A 22553-nucleotide genomic window follows, 5' to 3' on the forward strand; every position below is an offset into this window, starting at 1 on the left:
TGCGTTAATTGCAAGTGTTAACGCATCTCAATGGACAGCCCTAGTGCTTATCTTACCTAAAGACTTGTCTTCTCTTATCAGAGATCCTAGGTGGCCTAAGCTACCTTGAGACACTCCCAAACACTGGAAGGCAGTTTCTTCCCCTTAAGCAGAAGTCAGCAACGTAGGGCTCTCGAGCCAAATATGGCTCAGTATGGAACCAAATATGGCTCTTTTGTCATTCCCAGAATACATGCACATTTTTAAATGAAAATGAAAAATTAATTCAAAATTTTAAAAATGCATAATGACACGTCAAGATGTTTGTTTTTTCTCTACAGGCAGTCCCCGGGTTACGTACAAGATAGGGACTGTAGGTTTGTTCTTAAGTTGAATCTGTATGTAAGTCGGAACTGGCGTCCAGATTCAGACACTGCTGAAACTGACCACCAGTTCTGACTTACATACAGAATCAACTTAAGAACCCCAGGCGTCCCCAAGTCAGCTGCTGCTGAAACTGATCAGCAGCTGATTCCAGGAAGCCCGCAGAGCAACTCTGCCTGGGGCTTCCTGTAGTCAGCACTGGTCAGTTTCAGCAGAAGCTGACTTGGGGACGCCTGGGGCAGAGCAGCTGGGGTGCTACTGGACCAACCCAGCAGCACCCCATCTGCTCTGCCCCAGACGTCCTGATTCAGCCGCTGCTGAAACTGACCAGCAGCGGCTGAATCAGGACCTGGGGCAGAGCAGCTGGGGTACTGCCGGGTTGGTCCAGTAGTGCCCACGGGCGCTGCAGGACCAATCGGCAGCGCCCCAGCTGCTCTGCCCCAGAGTCCAAAACAAAAGCCTGGTCTGCTGGGGGGGGGAGCACACTAGCTGCGCCCCCCCCCCCAGCAGACCAGGGACACGGGGAGCAGAGCCGCAGCGGCAGCGGGGTGCCGCGCCTCTGAGGCTTTGCTCTGGCAAAGCCTCAGAGGCGAGGGACCCCGCCGCTGCTGCCGCTCCAGTCTGGGTGCCTGTGGTCTGCTGGGGACGGTCCCCAGCAGACCACAGGCACCCGGACTGAAGCCGCAGCCGCGGGGGGGTCCCGCGCCTCTGAGGCTTTGCCAGAGCAAAGCCTCAGAGGCGCAGGGAACCGCCGCTGCTGCCGCTTCAGTCAAAGCGGCAGCAGCGGCGGTTCCCTGCGCCTCTGAGGCTTTGCTCTGGCAAAGCCTCAGAGGCGCGGGACCCCCCGCGGCTGCGGCTTCAGTCCGGGTGTCTGTGGTCTGCTGGGGACCGTCCCCAGCAGACCACAGGCACCGGGTCTCAAGGGGCAGCAGCAGCGGTTCCCGCACTTCTGAGGCTTTGCTCTGGCAAAGCCTCAGAAGCGCGGGAAGCCGCCCGGTGCCCCTGGTCTGCTGGAGACGGTCTCCAGCAGACCAGGGGCACCGGAGCAGCTTACAAACGGGGCTTTCTCGCCCCGACTTCCGGGGCAAGAAAGCTCCGTTCGTAAGTGCGGATCCGACATAAGTCGGATCCGCGTAAGTCGGGGACTGCCTGTATTTCATCTTTAACCAGAGGTGAACGTAAGGGGATGCACTGCGGCTAGAACTGGCTGTTGCACTCTGCTTGTTTAAAGGGCCAGCTGAGAGTGCGCTGTAAGGGACGCATGCATGCTCCCAGCTGGGATAGTGAGCAGGGCTGGTGGAGGCAGATGCTTCCAACTGACCATAGCAGCCCGGCTGACTGACACTGTCTGTCCCCAGCTACTGTGCTCCTGGGGCAGATCCAATGGTCCCACCCTGGCAGCCCTGAGACTGCTGCAACAGCCCAGTTGTAGTGGCCCAGTTTGGGCTCCAGCCGCGGCAGCCTGGCTAACCAGACCCCAATCAGGGCCCAACTCCCATCTGAGCGTAGTGTCTTGGCTCTGGCCCCGATCCTGGAGCAGACCCTGTGGCCCGGTCCCCCATCTGGCTGCAGGAAGAGCTGGCAGCAGACCCCCTCATGGTGTAGCATGGATAGAAGTAGAAGCCACAATCCAGCTGCGGCAATCCTGGCTCAGCCCCTCGTCCAGCCACTGCTGCCTGGGTGCAGCAGCCCAGCCCCAGCCAGGCAAAGTAATCTGGCCCCAGGGTCCTCTCACACACTCTACTTCCCACCCTAACACCTGCTCTGCTTCCTCCACCTCCCATACACTCCAACCCCCTGCCCTGAGCCCCTCATACAGCTCAACCCTGATTTCTGCACCCACAAACTGCAACCCCAGCAGTAGCTGAAGTCCCATTAAATAAAATCTGTGAGCACGTTTCATTTATGCTATTATTAATCATGTCAATTTTCAGGAATATTAAGTTGTATATTTTCAGTCATGCACATGGACATTCTTATACGGCTCTTTGTTGACCACTTGTTCTGAATGTTGATGTAGTTTAGCTCTTCAGTTTGAAAAGGTTGCCAAGCCCTGCCCGTAAAAATCTCACAACACAGTCCCTTTCCCCTTAAGACAGTGTCTCTAAAAATCCCTCTTAGCCTTTGATCTCCCCACCTTCAGAGAGTGGGTGACTTAGTCTTGGGAAAACCCATCTGGCAAGCCCGCCAGGGAAGCCAAAGTAGCATATCAGTTAATAATCTGAGGTGTTTGCTGAGGAACTCTTATCTAGGCCACCACCCGTCTTCCTGGTTAGTTTTCCTACTATCTGGCTATTAACCCAGTATATGTGTACAGTACAGTAAATATCTTAACAGTGCTCAGACAAACGTAAACTGGGTGGTGTTTGGTAGATTACAGGAAACTACAAATCTGTCACACTCATTTGCCCTTCCCTACCCAGTTGTGGATGGCTCTGTGCCAGTGAGTTGGCCCAAGTACAATTTAGAGCAAACTCTGCTTTAAAACACACTGGATTCCAATGGCCTCAAGGGACAGTTCTGGCAGCAGGACTGCCTGAATATGTGTTCTTTCTCCCCATGAATACCCTTTATTTTAGGAATCAGAGGGGTAGCTGTGTTAGTCTGAATTTGCATAAACAAAGAGAAGTCCAGTGGCTTGAAACATAAGCTTTTATGGGCAAAGACCCACTTCATCAGATGCATGTCGTGGAAATTCCAGAGGCAGGCATAAATATACAGGCACATGAAAAGAAAGGAGTACCAATCGAGAGGACTGACTTTAAAATTTTCTTTTGACACTTTCGGTTTCACTACTGGATGTGCTTATATAATCAGATGTAATTTAACTATAAAAACCTTATATGGCCCTAATATTGATATCTACAGTGTTTTTAGGGGAAGGAGGAAGTAGTAGAAAGAGAAAGCTCATCTTAGATAATTATCTATAACTTTAACCACAGATTCTTGCTACATTGCAAAATAAATAAAAACAAGTTAACTGAAGTTTTACAAATATCTGAAAAATTATAGAAATGTATCAGGTGCTACTGCTATTACCCCACTTCATGCCCTATAGTTTCACGGCTCATTCTGACACCCTGACAATTTTCTTTTCCTTGTATGTATGTTGGACTAATACATACACAGATACACACCTTTTTAAATTGAGTTTTTGCCATTTTATATACTGTAGATTCCCATATAAAATTCATTCATATTCACTTATTCAGACTGAATAACAAATGGCAGAGTCAATCCCATTAATCATAAAATAAAATGAAGACAAAATTAAAATTATTAAGAGGAGCAAATAGTATTTCATTTTAAGGAGGCAGTTATAACCCCTTCAGACCACAGTAGTACTTCCTTTTTAACTCTTGGAAATAAGACGTTGATCCTGCAAACCCCTAAGAATGTAAGTAATTTTCAGTGGAACTACTCATGTGAGTGACATAAAGCTTGTGCCTAAATGTTTGGAAGCTCAGGGCCTACATCAGTATGCTGCTCATGACAGTGAGTGTTAGCAATATACCTGTCCCAATATCAAAAACACATTCAGCGTTTATTTTCTTGATATCTATCATACCGTTACTGGTCAACATAATAGAGTGAATTTTAATTATGGTTTGGTGCAATGTGTAATCCTGGTTCAAGACTAGGACCTGGAGGAGCTAATGCTATACAAAGAGTACAGAATTTCAGATGCAATGCTGATTTTCATAGAGATGTGCCACAGATTACTTTAGCCCAGGCTCTCTTGTTTTAAACAATCTAACTCATTCTGAAAAGGTTCAACCAGTAGGAAGTTGTATATTTACTAAAAACTGATTGTTGCTTTGTGAATATTTAGGTGAGCCCTAGTTCCTAATTTTGCATTTGGACCTTTTTTACCTACTTGTGGCAATCAAACAAAGCAAATAAAGTATTCAGTTTCCATGTAGTGATGCTGACCATGCAGCCTAGAACAGAATTTGGCTATTTTCTTTGAATTGAGATACCACCACAATGATCCCTGGATAGTCCAGCTCATCTTCAACATTATAAATTCTTTACTTCTCTGACAGATTTTCATATGAAAATCCAGGTAGGTTGTTGTTTCAGTGGTTTGGTACCATGGGGAATGTATAGGTTCCATATCGGTGTATGAGAGAAAGTAACATATTGCCAGAAATATTTTTACAAGGCACCTGCTCAAGACCCATGGAGCTGATGACTAATATATGTTGCATCAAGTAGAAGAAGGTTAAATAACGCATTTTTAACCCAAAGGAGACACCTAAAAGCCTGAAATTAATAGGCCACTGAAAGTTAAGAATCAGGTTTTATTACATACCAAAATCTTGAGGAGGGTCTTCTCATCACAGTCTTCAGTACTAGTTACATTTAGTTTCTCTTTGTATTTCTAAAATGAAAATAAATGAAAAATTAAGTTTCTGTTTGAAATAAGATTCCTATTTGAAATCTGTGATACTAGACAGAGACTCACCAATATGGACTGAATTTCTTCAGGGGTGGCCTTTGTCTGGTACATGAGCATTTCCTGAGCAATGTCTTTCCTGTTTTCAAGCTTATTCATTTTGTCATAGGTGTCAGTATTTAAAACAGACCAACCAAGGAATTGTGTAAGAGTCTGGAACAAAGTAGAGGAAAATGGAGATGATGCAGTGACAATTCAATTGTCAGTTTCCTTTTAATATTAAGCCAAACTGAACTGCTTAAGATGTCCAGCTGGATGCATACATGTTTTTCACTCAGTACAGCCTCTGAGTCACAGGCACTGGCTTCCTCAGTGCCCTCCGGGATGCTTAAACCTGCTCTGCCCCAGACCCACCCCTGCCCAATTCTACCCCTTTCCTCAAGCCCCCACCTCACCCCTTCCTGCTCAGTTACACCACTCTCCCCTGAGTGTGGCACATCCTTGATCTTTTGCTTCCTGCCCCAGTGCCTCCTGCATGCCACAAAACAGCTGTTTGGTAGGTGGGAGAGGCTGGGGATTAAGGGGCGGAAGCTGGCTGCCGGTGGGTACTAAGTTCCGAGTAAATTTTTTCCATGGATTTTCCACAGAGTTGGTGCCTCTGCTCTGAGCTGCTCACAATTTTTTAATACATGCACTTCACAACAACCATGTAATGCAGGAAGCATTTTTCCTGTGGGCAGCTCAGGTGCACAGAGGTAAAATGACTTGCTTAGTAGATGAGTGCACACTTGCATCTGTGCAGAACCCCAGTGATGTCAATGGGGCTTTATATAGGCTTGCTCTAAAGGAACTCTTTGCAGGGCCTTAGGGGCTACATCCAGTGTATCAGATATTCTGTCATCTCTGCCCTGAAGACTACAAATACTAATTAATGTCAGATGAACAATACTGAGCATCTTTATCTAATTTAATTGGTAGTGTTAGAATGATTTTATGGTATCCACCATTTTTTTACTCCTGGAAAAAAGCTCATGCTCCATCATAACTCTACTAGTGTATAAGGAGTTTTAATGAAAATATTTTTACAATTAAGAAATTGTAATGAGGAAGCTAACAAGCTTTCAGTAATTGCTACCTCAAATAATCTTTTTAGTGATTTTTAACTGAGACTTAACAAAATATATCTTGTAACATTAAATGATCCTCTAAAAAACTTGTGTCTCATTAAACTTACTTCAGTAATCTGTTCATCAGATTCATCAAAGGGTTTGCCATCTTTTCTGTTGTAAAATGTAGCTACTCCCACAATTTCTTCTTTTTTGTTGACAATAGGTAAAGATAGGACATTTTTGATAGCCCAGCCTGTCTCATCCACAGGCCCTTTCTGCAAGTGAACAAAAAGAAAAGGAAATGTTGCAATTTCTTTTAAAATAGTACAACAGAATTTTGGTGGTATAATTGTACTTAAAGGCCACAAATAAGTACAATAGCCAAATTATCAACCACCTCTGCAGCGATGGGATGTATAAATATTTATGTAATCAATTTTCTGACTAATGAGTAGATGGCACTAGAGTACTTTCCTATAATCATTACAATAATAGAAATAGTGTGTTATTACCTGAAATGAAAAATATTCATCTGCTGGTGCATTCATCATGTTACAAATCTGCAGTATAAGGAAACAAAGTACACTTATTTAGGTGCAGTATATACACTCAAATCCATAGTCTGGCATTTTAAAAAGGCATATTCATTTTCTAAGAGAAAATTAACTGTCATTTTACAGAAATTAAAACTATTATAGAAGTAGAATTAGCTACTCTGGAAACCACTCTGCCTTGGGTATGGTGCTCATAATGTATTTTATTAAGCATGATAGTTGCTTAACAATATGCAGGAAGAAGGCAACATTTTAGGGCAGGAAGTAAAGAAGAATATTATATCCAATTTGAAATTGTGTGAGGAGTTTTAGGGAGAGTAAATACTTGAGCTGAAACTCAGCTTGCCTGGCCTAATCCCTACTGTTATAAAAAGCCACAGAATCAGCAATGACTACAGTACATGGAGATCTTTAATTTTGTATCTCCTCTGAAAGACATCATCTTATACCATGTAAAATCCTTGATTCAGTACTGATTCGACACCAAGCCATCTTTCTGTTTAGAACTCTGTAACAGGACTAAAGCTAAACAGAAAATTAATAACTTGTCCCTCCAGGCTATTGATTGGCCCTTGTTCTCTGTGGCCACCAAGATCCTGGAAACTGTGATATACTTATATAGGCATTTTTTTATTTCCAGGCATTTAGCCATATAAAGAAGTTTTGATGATGGCTTGTGAAGTCCCTTCTTGATCAGAGAACTCTATAAAATGTGTATTTTTTTGTGTGCAATTACTTACCATTCCATTTTCAGCAACATAAGTTGGCAACCCACTGACAAGACACCAGTGATCTGCAGGAGGCGATCTGGAGACACAGAATGAGACTAAATAAATCAATGTCATAGACATAAACGTGTTGCAGTTCTTCCTGAGCAGTGCTGCTAACTGCTGCATAGTTAATGAGCTGGCAAGAAATACTTACGGAATTACTTTTATTTCTTCTTTTCCATGTAAAATATAATCAATAATCTTATAAAAGATTACTTCCTAAATAAAAAAAGGCAAAAAAACATGCATTCATTAACCTGTCCAATGAAACAGCAAAATTATGACATGTAAAAAGGAACCATTTACACTTACTCTGCCATCTGGGGTTTTTGGTCCTTTGTAAGGCTCTGCTTCTCCCAGTTTGATTGGCCATTCATCATAGAATTCCTAAAAAAAATTACATACAAATTAATAAGACAAGGCTTTTCTAAGATACATACAAATAGGTAGCATAGAATCCATATACAATAATTTTATGCTATAATCCCACTTGGTCTGGTTCCATTTCAAAACAATATGAAGAAAACATTGTTAAATCTATACCAAGCAAAGTTTTAGCAAGTAAGCTAGACGTTAATGTCAAACCCAATGCTAGCAAACTGCATGGCTTTCTCAATGTTTTAGTGGGTGGGAGAAGTGTGCAATAAAAATAATCACCTGAGCTCAATCTGCATGCCCGACTCATAAGGCCTGCCCTATTTTTTAAATGTATTTTATGGGTAATTCTGGTGATTCTTATTTGAATAAAGATTACATCTCACATCATTTGGAAACCATACTTAGAAAGCGTAGCACATTGCTTCCATGAAGAAAGGCACATTAGAGATATCCATGGTAGATAGATTAGGTAGTCAGACAGATTACTTTTTTATAATCTTGAGTTAAATGAATTCTACATTTCTAAGTAATTGGTAAAATGTTGGTTACCTTCTCTTTGGTCATATCGAGCAGACCAACAGAGTATCTTTCACAGTTCAAATACATTCGAATAGTATACAGTGCTTTGTGAAACTGTCGCTCAATATCTGTCAGTTCTTCAAATACTTTGTTGGCAGACCATAAAAGCATCTGGTTACAATGAGAGAAAAATGGGTAAATATTCATGTGATAAAAAAGAACATATTACAGATGAAAAGAAAACATAACCTCATGAATATCAGAAATTAAAAATGAATTGATTATGGATGAAGAGATCCTTGTTTTATGCATTGTGGAACAATTTTTGTCTGTAGAACAGTGTGAGAACATTTCATAATAATGATTTCACAGAAGTAAAAGCTAATGAAGTTTCTCATTAACAAATCCTTCTTTACCTGACTTCTTCGGGTTTCAGTATTGTAGAGATATGTAGTATGATATTGTTTTATGGCAACAGAAACAAAATTGAGGTATTTCTTAAAGACCTGTAAATGACAGAAAACAAAAATAAGATGTAATATGAAGCCAAGTAATAGGTGCTGTCACACTTATTGTTAAAAGAAATATAGTGTTCCTGTTTCAAAGTCTGCAATTACCTCTTCATCCTCTTTAGAGAATTCAGGGGCATTTAATTTGTTAAGTGCCATTACAACAGCAAGCACCTCTTTGCCTTGCATAATAGGGGTTGCCATCATGTTGTTAGTTGTGTAACCAGTTTGCTTGTCCACAAAGTCAGAAAAATGATTATTCTGAAAAAACAAACAAAAATCAAAGCGTATTTAGTTATGATGAACATTTATTATTTGTTACTTATTCATACAGTGCTATATATGTGAATGGAGTTTCACAATATAGAGAAAGATGGATCCCCAACCCAAAATACTATATCAATCAGAGGTTCCAATCTTGCAAACATTTGTGTGTGTGCTTTACTTTAACATTATGTGTGTGTGTACATGTTGATATTGAACACACACAGGTTCTCCTTATGACAATGACAAAGAAGAGGAGGAAGGAAAAAGAAGAGAATAATAAAATTATGTGGTTATTTGGGAGGCTAATGACTTTGAATTGAAAATAATTATTTATATTTGTGTATGTATTACTAATAATAGTATTTCACCATTCCTATAGATAAAATGCTTAATATTACCTCATATTACAATTGTGAAGCTGACATAAAAAAGTAGGCCCACATTCTCAGGCCTGTTCCATTCTGAATGCTCGAACTCTAGGCCGTGTACTGACAAGATTGTGTCTGATGGGTAAGAGTCCCCAGCAAGTACAGACCTAGCTGAGGCAGTTGTTACACTTCCCTCCTGGCAGTCTCCCACTTCCTGCACAGAGGGTTATGCTTGGGCTAGGAGGACGTGAGAAAGGGAGTAACAAGGACAAGCATGTGAAGGACAATCTTTAAGAGTTGTATGAACCCCTTGGGCCAGTACCACACAGTCAAACAAAAAGCCAGAGCCCTTGCTCTGACATCCCACCCTTGAAGCTGGATGCAGCAAAGAATCTGTGATCTTTGAAAACCAGATGCGGTATCATCGATGTGCTTTAGTAAAATGCTGCTATTGTTGGGGAAGAAGCTGCTGTTCTGTGCAACTGTTTTGTATTCATATTTTGAAATAAACTTAAATTTCTCTTTGCAATGCTTCTAACAACAAGTAATATTTAAAATGTATTGTAAAATATTATCAAAACACCAGATTAAACACAAATGCTGGACATTTTTGGTTTCATAATTTGCTTGAGTGCCACAGGATGATGGAAAATGGCAGCAGTATCCTTTGCATACAACTAACTTTTAAGGATGGCTCTGCCATTAGATCAGCCAGTCAGCTCAGTGGAGCTGAATGACTTCAGTCAAAGGGTGAATGCTATTGGCTAGTGGACATCACTGCAGCACTTGATGGAAGGGAAAGACCTATCTTCTCATGCCCTAACTGTGCTCCTTTGTAGTAGATTAAAGATGAAATTGTGACCATTTGAATTTTCAGTTAAAATATATAGCTATTAGATTTGAAGAAGCATCATAAACTACCCTATTGCCTTTCTTTTATGAAACAATTAACTTTTGTTTAACACAGTAGAGAGTAAAATAAAAGCTAGCACAAAAGGCTGGGTCTTAAGACCTATTGTGAAAGCTTAAATGAGACTTAAGTTGTCTATGAACTTTGTGTTGGTGTTTTGCACAAATATGAATTTTACCCTGAACAAAAATTTCACAAAGTTTTTAGAAAACAATACAGAAGTTTAGCTAGATAAGATGTGGCATATTCACTTCAGCAGTTTTTAAATTGCTTCTTTCCACAACTGCCTAACTTCTTCCGAGGCCAGGTCTGCATTAGGGGCAGAGTCAAACTAAGGGTGTGTCTAGACTACTTGGCTTCATCAATGGAGCCATGTAGATTAGACAGATCAGCAAAGGGAAATGAAGCCGCGATTTAAATAATCGTGGCTTCATTTAAATTTACATGGCTGCTGCGCTGAGCCGACAAACAGCTGATCAGCTGTTTCTCGGCTCAGCGCGCTAGTCTGGACGCTCCGTGCCGACCTGAAAGCCTTTTATCAACATCCCCATTATGCCTCATAGGATGAGGTTTACTGGGGATGTCGATAAAAGGCTTTTATGTTGACAGGGGAGTGTCCAGATTAGCGCGCTGAGCCGACAAACAGCTGTTATTTAAATCGCGGCTTCATTTCCCTTTGCCAAACAAACAAATCTACATGGCTCTGTCAATGGAGCCATGTAGTTTAGATGTACCCTGAGGTACGCAACTCCAGCCATGTGAATAGTGTAGCTGGAGTTGGCATACCTTAGTTTGATTTACCATGGTGTCACCACTGTGTGTGTGTGTGGGGGGGGGTCAACCGGAGAAACTCCTTGCAAACAAGTGGAGTACAGGAGTCGTCAGGAGAGCGCATCAGTGGAAGATTTAGTGGGTCCTTACTAGACCCTGCAGCATCAATCTCCCCTTAAGTGGAGACAAGCCCTATGGGTCCATACTGCAAACACTTATGGACAGGAGCAGTCCCATTGACTGCATGTGCACTGGTTTACAGGACTGGACCCCAATTTATTAGATACAGCAATAAACCAGAACATTTCCTGCAAAAAAGTCTCAACTTTTGTTTCTTTCAAACAATGCTCAGCCAAGAGCTGGACCTTGGGGTTGTAAACTAACCCTTTGCCTGCTGGAGTAAAATTGTGCAATGTGCATATCTAATACCTCTCTCCTGAAAACAATCACTTCCCTAAGTTTACAAAAAAACAAATATAGACAGTTTTTAAAAAGTTATATCACTGGCAGTTTTGTGTTTTGATAACCCTCTCAGTTAAGTATTGCTTGTCATTAAGTCTCTAGCCTTTATATAACTCTTAGCGGGGGCGGATATACGGCAGGGCGAACGGGGCAGCCGCCCCGGGCCCCACGCTTCAGAAAGCACTGCGCATGTGCTGTGGCGCTGCTGCGCATGCGCATGGCGTCACTGCGCATGCGCTGTGGCAAAGGGGGGCCCCGCGGAATTATGCTGCCCGGGGCCCCGCAAAACGGTCATCTGCCCCTGACTTTTAGTACCTGGAATAGGTTGCTGAGCCTCTTCCTTTGTTAATGAAAACATTGTCTACTGATGTTGGTAGCATTCACAGCCCTACATGGACCAATTACCTTTTCATTACCATTGTCTGTAACATATCACTTTTACTACATTGATTTGTTTTCTTCTCCTGTGTCATTGCAAACATCTCTTGTTTCATATAGGCACTGAGCAAGCAGAGTTTACTGTTTTGCTTTTACATGTTTCTGTTTGTGATTCCTTTGTTATATGGAGAGTTGTTAAGGAAGGTGGCCAGTGAAAGAAGGCATTTAAGGCCCTATTGGCAGTGATTGCCTGGTTACAGGCCAATTGCATATTCTGACTCAAGGTGGCCATCAAGATAACTTCTGCTAAGAGTTTTCAGTTTTGTTATTTTTATATTTTCATGCAGTTTTCTCAGCAATCTTGTTTAGAAGGATGCTGGTATCACAAAATTACTCAAAATATACAGTCACTTGCTGATATGAATAATCTTTTTGGATTATATTTGATGCTTTTAAAATGTTTGTATTACATAAGTCATATGTAACACCATATCATGCAAAATATGTATAGAGCTCACAAAATGCCCTAATTTACAGCACAGCACAGCACATATAGATTCTCTCTTCATTTGTGCATGCTGTAAATTCTTTTTGCTTTAGCTAAGGTTCTGCAAGCCAAAGTGGCATTTCAACCCTATTTCACATTTTATTCACTTTTTTCTCCTTCAGAAGTCTAACCCATCTCCATAGCAAAGCTGGCATTAAAACATTTGTATGTGCTAATTAGAGTAACTACCCTCTTAGTGGGGATTCATATACAATTAATAGCCTTTCATCTAGTGCTTGAATAGCCTAAAATTACACATTCTATATATCTTCATACTAAACAGAAATTGACAAAATGTTTCCCCTCTTAGCTGATTTTAGCTGTAATGTAAAAATAGTGTACCATGACAGTTTTGGTATTCCAAGCATGTGCAAAACAAGTACAACAGGCCACATCAGTATTACTTGGGAACCACATTCAGATTCTGACATAGCGGATCCAGTTTGCATTCCATTTTGTCTGTACTTATCTCAGCAGTGTTGGAGGTGGTTCCAGGGAAAAATCAAAATAAATCTATTATTCTGTCAACACAAAATCCAACCAAGGAATTTATTCCTTTTAGTCCAGCCTACATTTTGCCTCCTAAATCTGACAGTATTCAAAACATTCTTTTTGACATTATGGTAAAAAATTCTACTTTTTGTCTCATCAATAATAACCTGATCAGAGAAAAGGCTAATGGAGGACATCCATAAAAGCATTTAAAGCTTAATTTTAGTTATAGGCAGAGGTGGTCGCATCATCTATTATTAAGGTCTCCCAAAACTTCCTATTATAAGACTCTGTTTTCAGTTGCTTATAACTTTGCCATACTTTAACTGTTTGAGATAAAATTTTCCATGTGAGGTTTTTGCTTCATACATGGAGCTGGGTATAGGAAGGAAGCTGCTTCTTTCTGGACAAGAGGTCCTCAGTCTAGGAAACACTGGAAGAAAAACTATAAAGCGGGGATGAGAGACAGGCCTGACAAGGAGTTGGAGGGAGGGGGGAGAGTTGGGGATGGCTGGGCAAATTGATTGGGAAAAGGAGCTGAGTAAGGAACGTAGGAGATACTGAAATTGGATGAGGAGCCTGGAGAAAGTAGATGGGATTTAGAGCAAGAGGAGGGGCTGAGCGGAGAGATGTATTAAATGAAGAGTTAGGCAGTGTGAATTGGGACTGGCTGAGCATGGAGACTGGAGACAAGAAACTGGGACATGAAAAGCCATGTCTACACTATGAAATTATTTCAAAATAACTAAATTTGAAATAATAACTCCAGAAATAAGAAAATTTAAATAGTGTGTCCCCACTATGGGGGAGCCTTAAAATTAGTCCGTAGCAGGTTCTGTTATTGTGGATGCGCTACCTCAAATTAAAGCCTCAAGAAGCATGAGGGAGTAATTACTTCGAATTACTCTGAGGCACAGTTATTCTGAAATAGCAGCAGTGGCATGTCCACACTACTGCTATTTCAAAATAACTATTTTGAAATAAGCATTATTCCCTGAGGAAAACAGGAGTACAGATTTCAAAATAACCAGCCCGTTATTTCGAAATAACAGGCTTGGTAGAGTGTACTTATTTATTATGTTGAAATAAGAGGGGTTATTTCTAAACAATTCCCTAGTATAGACCAGAGGTAAGAGGGAACTAGGACTTGGGGGAATGTGATGAAGACTGGGAATCATATGAGAAATTGAGGCTCAGAGAGTGATCCCAGAGCAGAAGACTAGGCCTGGTTGGGCAAGAAGACTGGGTTTCTGATGTGAAGCCTGAAGAGTGGAGGCTGAGACTGGTAGGAAAGGAAAATAAGACTTTTAGTGGTAGAGACAGGACTGGGGCAGAAGCAGATTGAAGGGAATGGAGCAGAAGATGTCAAGCTTGGGGGAAAACCTGCAGAATAGCCTGTACCTACTAGTGCATATTCTTCTCTCCAGAACGTGGAATTTCCTCTGCAATCAGCAAAATCTGAAATTCACGGATAAAGTATGCACCTAATCCTCTTTAGTTCTGGTTCACATAATTCTGATTACAACCTCCTATGTTATCAGTCATTCAATGCTGAGCATGCTGGCAGAACACTGTGTTGTGAATTTAAAGGTTCTAACTGCTAATGAACCTTTCTGTGTTAATAATAGGGCTGTCAGGTGATTACAAATTAATTTTTTATTAATCACATTATTAAAATAACAATTGTGGAATTAATCATGTTGTTAAATAATAACAGAATAACACTTATTTAAATACTGCATACAATTTTCTACCAAGGACTTGAGTCACAAATGTAATTAATACATTATTTTTTTAACAAACGTCATCAGCATAGAAGCATGTCTGGAATAGTGGCTGGAGCATGAAGGTATAGGTACACCCTTTCCTTCTGGAGCAGGAGTGCTTGAATTCTCCCTTCTCTAAGCCCTGCCCCCATTCCATTCTTTCCCCCCAAGAACTGCCCCACCCCATCCCCTATACCAGCGTTTCTTAAACTTTTTAAGACTGAGGAACACCAAACAATAATTTTTTTATAAGGAACACCGAGAATTTTTTGTTGACCAAAAACAAACAACAACAACAAAGGTTGGGGGGGGGGGGGGGGGCGGGTGGAGAATGGGTCGGAAGCAAAGTTATTGACCAAAAAAAGGGTTTTGGGGGGAAGTTATTGAGCAAAATAATAATAATAATAATAATTAATAATAAAAGGTTGCCTGTCCCTTTAAGGACAGCTATTTTGAATTCTATTGTTCTCCGCGGCACACCAGTGTGCCATGGAGCAGAGTTTAAAAAACACTGCCCTACACCCTCTCCCAAGAACTGCCTCTGCTCCTTCCTTGCCCACCCCATTCCTCCCTATCTCCAAATCCCTGCCCCTGCTTTGCCTCTTCCCCACCTCCTTCCCCAAATGCACCCTATCCCATCCTCCCTAGTCAACTGGGGCTTTCTGAATGCTGTGAATTAGCTGTTTGAGGTGCTCCAGAAGTGCTGGGAGGATGGGGGACAAGTTGGTCAACAGGGCAACCAGTGGGTGAGAGGCATGGGAAGGAGGGAAGCAGAGAGGGGAAGCACAGCTGCCAATGGGTGCTCAGTACCCTCTAATTTTTCCCTGGAGGTGCTCCAACCCTGGAACATCAATGGAATCAGTGCCTATGCATAAAGAAACATAAAAATATCTGGCACCTAAATACCTTACAATGTCAGCTACAAAAGTGCCATTTGAACACCTGTTCTCATTTTCCGGTGACATTGTAACAAAGAAAAGGGCAGCATTACCTCCCATAAAAATAAACACACTTGTTTGTCTTAGCCATTGGTTGAACCAGTAGTAGGACTGAGTGACTTGTAGGCCATAAGTTTTACATAATTTTGTTTTTGAGCACAGTCATGTAACAAAAAACATTTGTAATTTGCACTTTTGTAATAAAGTGATTGCACTACAGTACTTGTACGAGGTGGATTAAAATACAATGATTATAAATATTACAAATGATTATAAATATTTGTAATAAAAATAAGTATAGAAAGTGAGCACTGTATATGTTGTACTCTGTGTTGTGACTGAAGTCAATATATTTGAAAATGTAGAAACACATCCATAAATATTTAATACATTTCCCTTGAGATTATGTTAAACAGTATGATTAAAACTACAGTTAATCCCAATTTAAAAATTGATTAACTGCAATTAATCATTAGTCATATTTCAAATGATGCCACATGATGGCATTTCTGCTTTTCAGTTTGTTTTTCAAAACATAAATTTGTGCGCAAGCATGTACGCTTACCCACACACAAACTTTAAATTAAAAGAATGCACGCGTACAACATTACTTTAGTCCCCTTGTGCATATGCATTATGATTAGGGTTGCCAGATGGTTGAAACAAAAATACCGCACTCCCTTCCCCTCCCAAAAAAAACACCCGGAAAAAATTCTGTTGAAGGAAAAAAAAGGGGGGGGGGGACCAAAGTTGTTGAGCAAAAAAAAAAAAAAGGACTCCAAGACTTATTAAGCAAAAGAAAAAAAATTAAAATAAAACAGCATTAAAACAGCATGTCCCCTTTAAGAGTGAGTGCAGGGATAGGAACAGGGGAGCGGTTGAGCACTAAGACCCAGGGGAAGCATTGCTTCCCCTTGGTCGGCAGCCATTTTGTGCCGGCAGCCTTGCGGAATCAGGTATGCATGGGAGCTGGAGTCAGCGGGCTGGGGGTGTTGGGAGCCACGGGAGGGGGTGAAGGGGAAGCCGGGTGCTGAGTGTTTGTAGGGTTGCCAGGTGCCCAGAATTTTCACCTACTGGCTGGGGAAAAAATCAGAAAATACCAGACATTTTAGGTGTCCGGTATTCTCTGAATTTTTTTACCGGACAGGAGGCGAAGATACCGGACTGTCCGGGTGCATACCAGATACCTGGCAACCCTAATTATGATCCCAAAGTATTTTTTTCTCCAGGGTCCCTGCCTAATTTGGGGATCTGTTCTGGGATTAATCAAAATTGTATAATGAAAGAGAATGTTAGGGGTTAGAACCCCTGCCTCTTTTGTTACAGAACTTAGGAGGTATATACCATTTGTAGTATAGGGGCAGCTGGGCCTAGGCCTGCCATTAACTGAAGGCCCACTTCCTCAATTAAGGGGGAAGAACCACCAAACTCGAGCACAAATGATTTCTGGGGACAGGAAATTAAAAAACAAAAACAAAACAGGAGTGGGAGTGACGTCAAAGATAAAATCTCATTGATCTAGAGAAGGACACCAAGTAAACAATCCTGACAGTGTCAACGCCTCCTCAAGGGTGTGTAGGAAGTCAGTGGACACTTCCCAGACATGACTGAACAATAGACTGGCCAGGTGAAAGATATATACCATTTGAAAGTCCTGAAAACAAGTAGGTCTAGGCCTGCCCAAAAACTAAAGGCCTTCACCATCAGGTAAAGGGAGGAACCATTACATCCAGACTCCAGTTGATTGTGTGGAGGTGACGGGGGAAGCAGGAAGGGGAGAAGGAAGAGGGATAACAAAGAAGAACACAGGAATGGAAGCGAGCTCAAAGATTGAAATTCAAGGATCCAGGCAGAGAATGCCAGTCAGCACCCACTGCTCCTTAATGGTATGTAGGGAGTCAATCAAAATTGCGTTCCATCCCTGCCTTTTTCATACAGTTCCTGTGTGATGCTAGACTTAAACTCAGCTTTTCACAGGTGCTCAGTAATTACATGTTCCTCATTTTCTAAGGGTCTATGCTAAGACTCCCTAGGCCTGATTTTCAGAAGTACTGGGCACTCACAGCTGCAACTGAAATTAATGGGAGCTGTGTTTGAATATATAAAGTGCTGTATAATGCTAGCTAGTCTGAAAAATCAAGTCCCAAGCATCTCAGACTAGGTACCCCAAACTAGTGGTTTCTTATGACCTTTATCACACTTCTTATGACCTTTATCACTCTGTGCTTCAGTTTCTCATTTACAAAATGGAGAAAATGCCACCCCCTCACCTCACCGGGTTTTGTGAAGATAAATGAAATACTGTTAAAGAAGCATTCAAATACTATATTGATGAGCATCATAGAAAAGCCAATATGGAAACTGATAATTGTGTCTTTGGAGTAGGGTTTAAATAGTTTTCAGTAATTAGGCCCACCACTACACATCGACCAATGAGTGTAAAAGAAAATAATGAATAACTGTTAATTAACTGAGCGCCATCCAGCCTCTTCACTGAAGGAGGCAGAGAATTTGTTGAAAAATAGTATTTGAGTGTGTAATTAAAGACTGTATCTTAATGCCCCGGCAAAAGGAAGCAAAAAATGAAAAAAACCACTTCAGTTTGTGGAATACAAAGTACCTCAGCTGCTTGTAAGATTTGCCATTAGAAGCTTCAAAGAAGTATTCCATTGTTTTTCTGCTACTAAGTAACCACAAGAGGAATTTTAAAATCCTGAGTTCAATAGAGAGAACTTACACGTGTCCCTCAGTGAAGAAGTTGCATGGCAGAGATGAAAATGTATCTGTATTAGTCCACCAATTGTGTATTCCTCTAATCCAGGGTTTCCCAACCTATGGGTCGGGACCATTACATTTCAAAAGGGTTGCCAAGTATCTCCCCAGGTGGCTCTGCCCCCTCTCCTGCACCCGTTTTTGAATTGCCTTGGGTCACCACGTCTTCCTGAATTGTCAAAATGTGTCCCCACCTGGAAAAGGTTGGGAACCGCTGCTCTAATCTCTGCTTTACTACTTGTGGAGTTTTGCCTTCAGTAATTGTTGCTAGTATGTGTCTAACTCCTAGGCCAATATAGAAATGCTGAATTGTTCAGAATTCTTCCGTGCTGGGCCCTGGAAGAGTTCTCTGTCATTTGGTGGCTTATCTTTTAAAACTTGTATTTTTCTGTTCTAGAGGAATATCTGATAGCCCATAAATCTGAGTAGTCTGTATATGTGGAAAGGAATGAGGATTTTTTCTCTAAACCAAAGTACTTTATGTCTTTTACCATATTTGCAAAGAAGTCTCTTGCATAGGCCATTTGAGCTCCTGAGGAAGTAAAGTATCATCACCATAAATCAAGTTAGAAAGAATAAAAGGAAAGCAATTCTGGCTTGGTTTTAGTTGATCTTGGGATATCTTCTTCAAACTCTACTACCTTTCATATTTTCAAGAAGGCTGAGTTGCTGTAGCATTAAAATAGCACTCTTTCTCCCACCTTCACTAATCTCTAATAATTCTGACCTTGTTTCCTGGAAACTCCCTTCCCAAGGCTGTTCTAATAATCTCCCTCCAGCTTCCAAAGCTTGTCTTAAGATTCTCCTTCTCCATCAGACACACCTTATTATAATACTGTGTCAGTTAGGGAAGTGACTCTGCTTTCTTTTTGAATAGCCAGAAATTGGAATTGGTGGCCTCTATGAAAACCTGCTTAATCCTGGGTAACTTTGGTTCTTTTGAAGTTCACATATAACCCTTATGTTATCTTCTAAGGCAGGGATAGACAATAAAAAGAGTGTTAGTTCATCAGGGTTAGCCCCTGGTGGGCTGCTGCCACTATACTTACCTGCACCTCCGCAGATATGTGCAATTGCAACTCCCATTAGCTGGAAGTGGCAATCTGTGACCAACAGGAGCTGTGATCCCTTGTACCTGCAGAGACACAGCTACATAGGGTGGTGTGAAGGCCTGGAGGGGCTAACTCTGGAAGACTGGATTTGGCCCGCAGGCCAATATTTGCCCACCTTAAAATAAGGAATAAGGAATCTTTCGGAAAAGGCTTTATTTCCCGAAAGATCCGCGTCTAGACTGGCGCTTTTTTCCGGCAAAGCTCCGAGCCGGAAAAAAGCGGCAGCCATTTTTATGCAAATGAAGCAGGGGGATTTAAATCCCGCTTCATTTGCATTTGCGATGTGTCTAATTTGCATCCCTTTTACGGAAAAGGGATGCAGTCTAGACACAGCCTATATGTAGTTTGAATCCATTAAAGGTAATGTCGAATTTGGAACACTGTTTCTTGAACTGGAATCTAATCCTAAATCAAATCTATTGCCTTGAATTAGCTATACATATTTATATTTAATTTACATATTGCATACTGGTTTAAATTAAAGAATAAAAGAAAACAATATAATGATATAACTACAGAATTACACACCTACTTATGCTTACAGGCTGGGACCTTGGATTTATTTCTTAGTCTCCAAAATCCCTTTCCTTGCTGAAATAGTCCCATAAGAAGTAACACATTTTAGAATTCTGAAATATTGAATGACTGGTACAATGCACAATAATTGTGTGACCTTCAGTTACTATATTTTTCTTGTCTTTTGTTCAGCTAATAGACTCAAACTATATGAGTTTATGAGCATCCATTATTTTGCATCTGCATATTAGAGCAATTTACACTACCTGCACTGAGACTAACAAAACACCATTTGTCAGGACATCAGACTTGCCTGCCTCCTGTTTCTCACTACTATTAAATCCTGGATTAAACACTTTTAGCTCCAGAGATCAACAGGTCTCTAATCCTCTGGGGGAGAGAACTGCTGTTGTTACTAAAATAATTATGGAATGTCTGGATCTTTTCTTCTGGTTTTCTCTTGTGAACTATTAGGGTGAGGAGCTTCCTCACGTTTATTGGTATTTTTCCAGGTTGAAAAGAGACAATCCTTCAAGCACTGGTTACTAGGAGCTGAACAACAATGTCTCGTGTTTTAAATGGTTATTTATTATCATGTTGTTCAATGGTCATTTTTACTGTTTGAACTATCTCCCTAAACAATTTAACTTGAAACAAACAAATAACACACATACAAACAACAACCAGGTTTCCTATGAGTGTGCGAATCAATATGAATTCACAAAACAGCAAACAGAATCTAATATCAATTTGCTTACATAGATATATATAACAGTCACTATCGTTTTAAATCAGTTTTCTTTCCTGCATATTGCCTTGTATTTTCTTTCCCTCTTTGAAAGAAAGAGGCAAACACTCCATGGGAGAATCTTGTCATGGAAAAAATCCTAAACATTTTGAACCAGATTCTGCAATCCTTATTCAACAGAATAGTATTTTACTCCACATGGCTGCAGAAGGACTATTCTCAGAGAAAATTCCTACTTTTTTGAGTAATGGTGACAGAATCTGCTCTTTAGCTAATATTGAAATTTGATACATCACTATCATAAACTGATAAGACTTCTTCCAAAGCAGGGTAGCAATTTTGAATTCTTTGTTGGGCAGTTCATATGCTGGAAGATCACAAAGGAACAAATTCATTCCTGGTATAACTTCATTAACTTGAACAAAGTTAAACAGAGATTCATTCTCTTCTCCTTAATCAGTGACTTTCAGTTAAAGATTAGACAATGAATACAAAGTGGAAAATGGTTAGCACTGGTAAATCCCTTTTCTCAGTAAGTCACAAAATAAGTGTACTTTAGATAACACTATGCGAAACTGTTTGGTTATAGTTTTCCATGACCATGTTCACACATTGAGATGATTCTAAAACTGCATATTGCTATTACAAGCGCTAAATAGTTAAACTGCACATAGTGTAAACCAATTACGGATTCATAGATTTCAAGGCCAGAAAGGACAGTTGCCATTTTTTTGCTAAGCACTCAAGTAGTGGTCAAACCTATTTTCCTGGAAGCACATAGAATGCAATTTGAATGAAAACGACTCCCTTTTTAAGAGTATGTGATAAGGATTTAAGGTCAGAGCAGCAAGTGCTCCTGCTTCAGTAATATAATTAACCCATGGCATAAGAAATGTTACTGATTATAGGCCCAATCCTGCAGTCCCTACTTAGGTAAACCTCCCAGTAATGTCACTGGGAGTTTTGCATGAGTAAAGAGCGTTGCTTTGGACCCTATAACTCTTTTATTAGTAGAATGGAGATAGTGAGCATTTTAAGGACTGCACAATTATTTTTAAAGGCCAAATCTTGGACCCATTGAAATCTATGGAAGTTTTGCAATTAACTTCAGTAGCACCAGGATTTGGCCTTGAAATTACCATTGCTGCTGTATTGGCAACACCTTCAATTTCCCCCAACAAATGCATGAATAGATACAAATATAATAATTTCATTAATTATATTAAATTACTTTTAAAATTAGTTGGTTGAATAATTGGACATCAGAAGTTAGCTCTACTGTATTCTCAGAACATCCAGACAGAGCCACTATTAGGTCAAAGTGATCATAGAGGTCTTATTTAAAAACATTCCAAATATCTTCAACTTGGCACAGATTTCTGGAAATAGAATAAGCATAGTCTATATTGCAACAACAGAACTAGTTGGGCTGCCCCACAGCAAGCACCCTTACACATGATAATGTAAAATGAACAATGCAAGGTCTAAGGAAATGCACATCTTTCTTAATCCTCTTGATCTTTTCTCACGTAATCAGCCTGATGAATTTAGAAGGATTATCCATCAGTCTCTCCATTGCACTGTAAGAGGCGGTAAGTCAGATATTCTGTGTCACAAAAACAGAAGCATCTTAGCAGTCAGTCAAATATTGGGCCCAATTCTATATTACTTTGGCTCCTAAAATTTCCATTTACTTCAGCAGGAATTTAATTTACAGAATGACTGCAAGTCTGGGCCTTTTGTTTTTCAAAGGAAAAGTTATTTTCACATATACTTGTCTCTTTTCTTGAGTTTCAATAATAACCCTAAATCAGGCCAATACAAACTTGTAATTAAATGGGCTTGATTTCTGCTGACTTTTAACAATATGATGAAATATACAATTTCTTGTTTATCTCCATGAAG

The 22553-nt window shown here is 40.5% G+C and overlaps 1 protein-coding gene across 6 annotated transcripts in view; it reads right to left on the bottom strand.

Moving 5' to 3' along the window:
- The window catches only part of PDE6C (phosphodiesterase 6C), a 66349-nt gene that overhangs the window by 22273 nt on the left and 21523 nt on the right, over positions 1 to 22553 (bottom strand). For all 6 annotated transcript variants that reach the window (XM_075935149.1, XM_075935152.1, XM_075935148.1 and 3 more), the window contains exons 2-11: positions 8710 to 8862; positions 8509 to 8598; positions 8123 to 8263; positions 7508 to 7582; positions 7350 to 7414; positions 7166 to 7232; positions 6384 to 6431; positions 5997 to 6146; positions 4832 to 4975; positions 4679 to 4747 (exon numbers count right to left, since the gene is read on the bottom strand). In XM_075935149.1, the coding sequence (XP_075791264.1) occupies positions 4679 to 4747; positions 4832 to 4975; positions 5997 to 6146; positions 6384 to 6431; positions 7166 to 7232; positions 7350 to 7414; positions 7508 to 7582; positions 8123 to 8263; positions 8509 to 8598; positions 8710 to 8808 (948 nt within the window). In that variant the 5' untranslated portion in view covers positions 8809 to 8862. The remainder of the gene's footprint in view (positions 1 to 4678; positions 4748 to 4831; positions 4976 to 5996; positions 6147 to 6383; positions 6432 to 7165; positions 7233 to 7349; positions 7415 to 7507; positions 7583 to 8122; positions 8264 to 8508; positions 8599 to 8709; positions 8863 to 22553) is intronic.

Source organism: Pelodiscus sinensis, chromosome 8 (assembly GCF_049634645.1).
Source record: "Pelodiscus sinensis isolate JC-2024 chromosome 8, ASM4963464v1, whole genome shotgun sequence".
In the NCBI taxonomy this organism is placed as follows: domain Eukaryota; kingdom Metazoa; phylum Chordata; order Testudines; family Trionychidae; genus Pelodiscus; species Pelodiscus sinensis.